Source organism: Hylaeus volcanicus, chromosome 4 (assembly GCF_026283585.1).
Source record: "Hylaeus volcanicus isolate JK05 chromosome 4, UHH_iyHylVolc1.0_haploid, whole genome shotgun sequence".
Classification (NCBI taxonomy): domain Eukaryota; kingdom Metazoa; phylum Arthropoda; class Insecta; order Hymenoptera; family Colletidae; genus Hylaeus; species Hylaeus volcanicus.
The window spans coordinates 16,766,369-16,775,255 of NC_071979.1; the positions used below are offsets into that span (position 1 = coordinate 16,766,369).

At 37.7% G+C, this 8,887-nt stretch overlaps 1 protein-coding gene across 3 annotated transcripts in view; it reads left to right on the plus strand.

Annotated features, from left to right (window-relative positions):
• Nucleotides 1-867: 867 nt before the first annotated feature.
• LOC128875611 (xylosyl- and glucuronyltransferase LARGE2-like) overlaps nt 868-8,887 on the plus strand; it is a 9,455-nt gene continuing 1,435 nt past the window's right edge. Inside the window, exons 1-8 of one of the 3 annotated variants that reach the window (XM_054121338.1) lie at nt 868-1,161; nt 1,877-2,028; nt 2,354-2,487; nt 2,626-2,809; nt 4,707-5,251; nt 5,463-5,612; nt 7,117-7,419; nt 8,621-8,817. In XM_054121338.1, the coding sequence (XP_053977313.1) occupies nt 1,950-2,028; nt 2,354-2,487; nt 2,626-2,809; nt 4,707-5,251; nt 5,463-5,612; nt 7,117-7,419; nt 8,621-8,817 (1,592 nt within the window). In that variant the 5' untranslated portion in view covers nt 868-1,161; nt 1,877-1,949. The remainder of the gene's footprint in view (nt 1,162-1,876; nt 2,029-2,353; nt 2,488-2,625; nt 2,810-4,706; nt 5,252-5,462; nt 5,613-7,116; nt 7,420-8,620; nt 8,818-8,887) is intronic. The other 2 variants (XM_054121339.1, XM_054121341.1) reach the window with 2 other exon arrangements.

Consider the following 8,887-nt stretch of genomic DNA (forward strand, 5'->3'; position numbering starts at 1 on the left):
TCTAAACGTAAACTGCATGTGCTTCAGATCCATATACCATCATTTAAGTTACTTCATTTTCAGGAGAGTACAACAAGAAACGACTGCCCACCAATTTGCCCTCTTTCTCGGCAGCCGCGTTTCAGCATTAGTATACAGTGGGTGTAGAAAGTATTCGTACACCGATCAATTTCCAAAAAGACTGTGTAAAATAGTAATTTATTAACTCATTTGTTACAAACAATGACATTCTATATATTCTCGGAAATCTCTAGAATAGATAGATTACAAAAAAAAATAGCAATTTATGTAAGTTGCGAAATGAACAAGAAAAAAACAATTAATCGATGGAAATGTTGAAGCAATAAGTATTCGCACAACTGTTTAGAAGTACTTTACCGGAAATTTGATGTTTTCTAATTCGTACGGAGCAATAAACTGATGTGTTTACGTTACAAACTCTACTGCAAATGATTCGTCATAAGAATCGTACAAATGCTTATTGCTTCTATACTTTTACCCACTTTTCGCATTTTTTCTGTTAATTTCACAAATTATATTAACTAGTAAATGTTGTTTGGACTATATCTATCTTAGAGATTTCCGAGAATATGTAAAATATCATTGATTATAAAAAAGGAAGTTAAGAAACTACAATTTCACACAAAAGTTTTTAGGAAAATTGATCGGTATACGAATACATTCTACACCCACTAGTTCGCTGGAGTACTTTATGGTTGATGTGCAACACGTGCGGCTACATTCAGACGATAATGTGTCATGCCCTCTGGTAACGATAGCGAGCAACTACGCGACTGATAACCGACCGTTCGACGTCTCGCGTCGCGACGCTCGGAACCGAGTGGTAATTCTACCACTGCGTTACCCAGTGATTAAACTATTTACGGTTAGACTTCCCGCTACGGGTGTTTAGGATGCATGTCGTTCCGACGTTGTGTTCCTCGGTAACTGTAATTACGCGAATTCGCTTGGTTTACGACGAACGTTGCGAGACACATCACCAATCCATTGAGACGTGAACGTGTACCGGCGCTCGAGCTGAATTATTGTGCAGAAATTGACGCGAAGGATTCTGGATCGCCCTCGAAACCGCACACAAAGTAGTTTCGAGTAATGGATTTAATTGGATGACAGTCGAGGGAAAAAGTCACGTTACCAGAGGTATGTGTTGGCAGAGATTCGGTTACCATGCTGTAATTTCAATCGAGCTTCTCGACTCTGTTGCCATCATTCGAGCAACAAATAACCTCTTTCCTTTGTAATTTGAGAAGATGCGCAAAAAACTAAAATTTCATTACATTTTCTTTTCATTGTAACCGATAGAAGATAAGATCGAAGTACTTTTTTTTTCATTTTGTAGAATTGAATTGTCTCTAATATGTACTTTCAATTATTTTTACACAATTTTTCTAAAATCTCGATTGTACAATAGAAAAAGAAACATAAATATCAGTTTACCTCATTTACGATGTGAAGGAAAAAATTGATGCATACGCCTATGAAAACTTCGAATATCCTGGTAGTTACGCCAATGAATGTTGCCGAGTTCTTCCAGGAAAAAAAAATGCCAGACGGCTACGTCTAGGGCTACCGTTATTTCTCGGAATTGCGTACGCATTTTCAGGAATTTTTGTGGGGTTCTATATTTATATAGGTCACCTCCTTCCATTCATCTTAGTCAATCGATACGGGAACTTTAAATTGTCGTATCTCGGCGTAGAATCGTCGGATTCGATCCTAACAAAACTAAAATCGAAGGGCAAACTTTCTCTCGTCTGATAAATATTTATTTGTAATAAAGTATTACGTATATTTTGATGTGTATTAACATTATAGATGTTAAATAATGTGTACAATACCGAATTTTTACTTATAGATCTCGGAATTCGTACGACCAAGTCCACTCGCTAATCATTCTGCGAGTTGGGAAATATGTCCGTCATATTCCAATGGCTCGACCATGGCTAGGGTGTTTATTCGGCATTTTAATACCATCGACGATCTTTTACCTGTATTTGTTATTGAACGGTAACACTCCCCGTTAATTTTACATTGGTTCTTCATCGAAATAAGTTCTCTTGTTTTTCATGGAAATTCTCACAATTTAAAAAGATCAGATATAAATAATTACACTTTTTTAATCATTGAATAAAAAATTTGGGTGAAACGAATAGAGGATTTACAGAAATCAAAAGCACACAGATTTTGAATTTGATATTATTAAATATAGAAGTAGAGTGGCAACATCGAAATAAAGAATTATGCACTCGAAATGTCCACTCATAGAGAGAGTAATTATTTACCTCTGACCTTTCTCAATTGTTTCTCGTTACCTGTTGATTTCTTATTGTAGTTCCTTCCGCTGGAATCGGTTCCTTCAAACTCGATGGAAAATCAGGCCCGTTCTCTGTGGATATAGAAAAATCGAGTTTTCACGTGGATGGGCCTATTCTCCACAAGTTGCGCTTAGAAAGTAATCGTGCCGAGGTAAAAACATAGTGGCGAACATTAGTGTCACCTCTAATTTCTCCAATTTTGGTCTTCGATATTGCGAAACTCCGAATGTAACGAACATTCGAACCGTCGAAGATCAGTGATCGATAGTTGTTCTGGATCTCTTTCAAGGTAAAATGCGAGACCATCCACATCGCGATGGTGTGCGCCGGATACAACTCCACGTTCTCTCTGGTGACAGTAGTAAAATCCATTTTATTCTACCGCACTAAACCTTTGCACTTTCACTTGCTCGTCGACGAAATTGCGAAGAGAACTCTGACGACCCTGTTTCGCACATGGGATTTACCGCATGGTTAGTAAAGAGCCGTGATTACTATTCTCGCCCGTTCCTCGGGACGGGATGGATTAGCAGACTAATGCATTAGATCTAGACGCGAGGATGTCTCGTTTTAATCTACGACCAGGTGGGTCTGCGAATTTGAGGTGACATGGAAGGCACGTGGCTATTAAGTATTCGAATTTTACAATTAAAGTGGGTGGGATTTTGTTTGAGAATATTATATTTAAAAATGTAAAGTTTCTAACGTAAAAAGGTTGTACATGCAAAATGTGTATATACCATCAGTCCCATAAGTATTCGTACCCTCTATGCTTTTTGAAGAAACTTGTCTAAACTAAACGATAGATTCGATGTTTCCAACTAAATATTTCATTATAAATACATACACGTAAACATTTATTTGGAAACACCAAAGCTATAATTTAATTTAGACTTTCTTTGATAGGCGTAAGCAGACTGCAGACGTTTAAATGCAAATTGATATTTCTATAGATATAGATAATAGAAATGAAGTTTAAACGAAAGTATCTCTTCTGTTCTAATCAGTGTAACATGTATTTTATTCTTGATATTTTATATATTTTTGTATTTGTGCATATTCTCATAGATTTCTCAATATCTCCACTTGCCATAAATGCAATCGTTAGCCATATGGGTACAAATACTTACGCGACTGACTGTATGTGTCGAAGAAACATACATTTATCTACAACCTTTTGCAATTAAGTTTATTCTGTATTAGAGAGTAATATGAAGTAGTTCGTTATTTTTGTTAACACTTTAATTCATACAACACTTAAAATGTCATCATTCAATTATACCAGTCTTGTTATGCATGTCCTCTGGATGTACAACGAGACACAAAAATGATTAAACACGCGATGACCTAATTGTAACAATTATCGTGCCAAGTACCGGCTGAGCTAAATTTGAGCGACGAATTAACCTTCCGATGGCCGTGTGAATTTTTCTGGCCCGTATAGCACGTGTTCGAGGACACAATCTTCCACTCCACAAGTCCACTAGACTATAACGAGCTTCCAAAGTAGCCCCATATTACTTTATGCAAATACATTCCCACGAAAGATTAATACGAGACTTGAAAAACCAGGAATTGTCACTGGTTTGGACAAAATAGACTCGACAGGAACCAATTGGCCAGTTTACCCCACACGGCCATCGAAGTGTTAACCCTTTGCACTCTGCACCATCGTTGTAGAATGTGCGAACAGGAATCGCATTACATTAAATAGTCTAACTTTGAAAATGTGTCTTTTTTGGTATTATTAGACTTGATTATAAATTCTTCTAGCTTTCTTGAAGTATTGACACCATTGCAAATATAAAGGATTTTTCAAATGAAACTTCGGAATTTTATTTTTTAATATATTCAATATATTCTATGATGTATTATATATATTGTAATATATATTGAATATGTTCAATTGGTATATTTTAAATAAAGTACACATGATTGTAATTAAACATAATTGAAAGTGTCCACTACGCCAAGTTGACAGGTATATTTTATTATTAAAAACAAAACCCTGAAGCCTCTTTTAGGATACCCTTTACTTCACACTCTTTCCACGTAATGCCTGCTCATATATTTTTCTTTAAATCTCCGTATATGTACATATATACCATATTTTGGTTTGATTTCTCGTGCAATTCCAATAAGGAAACTTCAAGAAAACATGAATTTTTAACAAATTTACTCTAGCATAAATTTGTTCTACATAATCATTAACCAAATTTGTTAGACTTACGATGTCCCCTCGTAGAGGGCATCCAGGATCCGCAAAGGGATAATCTCAAATCTCGCGTTGCTCGAGGAACGGATGAGAGTCGATAATGTCGCGAGTATCCGGTGCCGGCGGTTCTTGCTAGTTACGTTCCTTCGTTTTAGTGAACCTGACGTATTACAAGGCCGAACTATGGGTGCCAAAGGTGTCGTGGATCCCAAACAAGCATTACTCGGGTGTTTACGGTTTGCTGAAGTTAATTCTGCCGGATGCGATGCGGGAGGACAAGGTCCTCGTATTCGACACCGACGTGACCGTTTTGAACGACGTCGGCTTGCTTTGGCGATCCTTCGAGAATTTTGAGGACGATCAAGCCCTTGGATTGACGGAGAATCAAAGCCATTGGTACATAAAGGCGCTATCGTACGGTCAGCGACCATGGCCAGCTTTGAGCAGAGGCTTCAACACAGGCGTGATGCTAATGGACTTGCAGCAACTCCGTAACAGAAAATTTACAACCCTCTGGGAAACGGTCACGAAGCGGGTGCTGGCACAAATACCGGAAACTAGTTTGGCCGATCAGGATGTGATAAATGCTGTTATCAAAGAGCATCCCTCCATCGTGTACAGAATAGAGTGCACGTGGAATATTCAGCTAAGCGAGCACACGATCAGCGATCTTTGCTACCGCGACTCTGGACGGATAAGCGTACGTAAAGCTCTGGCTTTGGGGATAGGTGGCACCTATTAGGTGCACGATAGAGCCTCCGTTATGCGAACATTACGAATAATAAATGATGCAAACGGAAAATTCTCTTATTCCAAATGTTTTGTCATCGATTAGTTCACATAACGAAAGTTCTGCTGAATTTACGTTCGAAGACAATTGTTTCAAAAGCTTTCCTCGCGGTTCCTTTTAGATCGTGCATTGGAATTCCCCTCGAAAGCAGGATGTATATAATAAGCACATCAACGAGTTCCGTAAATGGCATAAAGTCTTCCTCGAGATGGACGGGAATCTTTTGCGCAGACGCCTATTCGATTGCGATAAACACGAAGCAGTGTCCCAAGTAAGTCGTGATTTCAAAACCGATTGGCAAACCACAATTGCTCTATTCAAAGTACTTTATGAGGCAAGCAAAGTAACTGGAGTTTGACTGTAATTCGATTGTACGCTATCGATCTTAATCTTTTGCATTTGAGGAGCGACTTAGAAGTGACAGTCTATGTTTATCTTACATTTCATTCGTTCATAAATGGGTTTCTGAGCTATAAACTGATACACATAGAAGTAGTAGTAAGATATTTTATATCCACGACTCTCCATTCATGATAGAAGAAGAAGAAAGTTTAGTCGTCTAAATTTTTAGCTCTCTGTAATGAAACTGTTGTCGAGTGCAAAGGGTTAAGTTTGAAATTAACTCCCTCTTTTTATTAGGCAACTAAATCCCTTACGAGGTTATTAGCAACATACTCATTACTGAGCATATTAGCAATTAAATTATAATTAAATCAAACAGTACACATTACACTATTACATAGAAGTGAAACTGAGAAACAATTACTAAATAATTACAGTATTACCTGATAGTAGATTAGGAACAATGTATGACTTACGACGATAGACCATGAGATTTTAGAAACTTGAATATAATTAGTAATGGTTGATTCATTGGTTTGCTGAGGAATATATCTATTGTATGAGGCGGATAAAGTTCGATTTTACAAATGCTACGAGTCATGTTATTCCTATTACAATTAAGGATTGAGCATTGCTACGTTACATGGTTGAGATTCTGCTCTGAACAACCACACTGGCAGCTCGAGTTGCCGGCAAGTTTAACTTTGAAAAGAGAGGCGAAATCCTTGGAGATTTGAATTCTATTGCGTCAGTAAAATTGAATAATTCGGGGGTAAGATTTCTGGTAAAACTCGAGGAATCTTTGGAGAAGATTATTTTATTTTAATATATTCAAGTCATCACCCCACCATACTGGAGGTATTCTTAAACTAATTGTTCAAATATATTATTTGTAGACATTCTTCCTGCATCAGAAACCGTATTCAAGATGTTTGCTCGTACTGTTAAGCAATCCTGAGCAGTTTGTCTACTGTTTCATTACTAATCCATTCATTGCCAGGCAAATTAAAAGCATTTTGCCTTAGGCGCCAAGATTTAATACAGATGTGTAATGTAGGTTATTATTTTGATAATAAAAAGTGATATTAAATTTGTTGTTTTAAGAAGAAAATTTACAATCTTCTTTTGCAATAATTCGTGACTTAAAAGGCTATAAACTTATTCTTTGAGTGATTGCAATCAATTTGAAACATCTCGTAGTTGGCAATGAATGGGCTAATCAGTATAATTACTTACCTTGTAAGTAAAAATCCTCTAAAAAATCTTCCACCTAAAAACATGTAAAGTAAAGCTTCGCCACATGAAAATCACCATATGATTTGATTCAAATAAATAGTTCAAAAAATTCCTACCGCATCCTAATTCCACCCCAGGCGAATGCTTCCAGCTCCCCAGGGTCTACTAGTTCCACACCACAGTTTTCTACCTTTCAGTACAACGAATCAAGTCCCTGTCGGGATTTCATGAGAGGCGCGACCATGTTGTATCGCACGCATCCTTTCCTCCTGGAGTACGAATACAACGTGTACGCTCCGGCGGACGTTGCTCTGGTAACTCAGTGTAGCGTGGAAAGAATACCGTTGCTGGAGGACCTGTCGAAACACTGGCCCGGCACTATAAGCGTCGCGCTATACCTCACCGACGCGGAGGTGCAGAACTTCCTCGAGTTCGTCCGCGGCTCCATCGAGCTACGCAAGAGGAAGAACATCGCCTATCACGTCGTCTACAAAGACGGGGTGCGTTCTTCTCTCATTCTTGATGTCTGGTTCTGAGGATTTCGGACAACATTCCAATAATTAGATATCGAGGCTGGAAGATACACTCACCTCTCTTAACCCTTTGCACTCGAGGGACGACTTACAGTCTTTGTTTATCTTAGATTTCATTAAATCTTGAACTGTTCTTAGCGACCATAAATAGCTTCCTACGCTGTAAACTGGTACACTCTGAAGTAGTAGTAGGACACTTTGCGTCCATGACTCTTCAATAATGATAGAAGAAAGTTTAGTCGTTTAAAAGGTTAGCTTTCTGTAACAAAACTGTCGTCGAGTGCAAAGGGTTAATAGGTCCTCTCTCAATAGGGTCGTTCTTCTCAATCAGCGCTCGAACGCTTTCCCTACTTTATATCTTGGCCATGCTCATGAGTAGTGAAACTAGCATTTCTCTCAATAAGCCCGCGAACCAAAAATTACATTTAAACCTTATTTTATATGTTCCCAAACCATTGAATGTTATTTAAATGCCTTTATAATATATATACATAGAAAAAGTATTGAAATCAAAACATACATCTGGCCTATTCTACTACAAATTCGTTAACAGTCCTGTTTAATCTAAATTGTCAAGAAGTACATAGAAAAGCTTAGAAGTACATTAAAATATTAAAAATGTGTAATGAAAATGGCAAAGATTATAATTACTATTATTCAATGGCGTCTTTTTTTTAAATAATAGTGAAAGTGCAAATATCTAGATGAAATTATTGGTAATAGAAATTTTACAAACTAGATCACAATGATATACAAGTTTTCACCACAATAAACTAAAAACGTGACCACGATTATGTACACACGACTGAGAGCGAATACTAACTTTTAACTGTTAGAATCGCATGATAAATGCCTGAAATGTAACAATTGAACAAACCGGATGTCTTTTGTTCCGGGGAACATTATGTTGTATCAAGTATAAAAGATTTTTAGTCAAATCCATATTTTAGAATATTGTTTAATGACCAGCGCCTTAATTTAAATACTTCATGAACATAGGGTATTAGTGAGAAAACCTGACTCCAGGAAAATCATTCTCCTTATGACCCGTGACCAGCCCTATTGAGGGAGGTGACTGTATTTTGATAAACGAGTAGAGGAACGTTAGCGTGGAATATCCAATTACTCCGACACGATTTATGATAATTGTGGTAGTCTCTTTCCCTAGGAACTGTATCCGATCAATTATCTGAGAAACACTGCCATGTCGTATGTGTCGACTCCGTTCATTTTTCAATTGGACGTGGACTTTCTTCCGCAATATGGCCTGCACGAGAGCCTCATGGGCTACATCACCAAGTTGAACGTCAGCGAGTCGGACAGGGTAGCTTTGATCGTCCCTGCGTTTGAGACTGAACGTTATAGGTACTTAACGCCGACGTGTAATAGAAGCAGAGATGGGCTCGACGATGTAGATATCATTCAACATACTGAT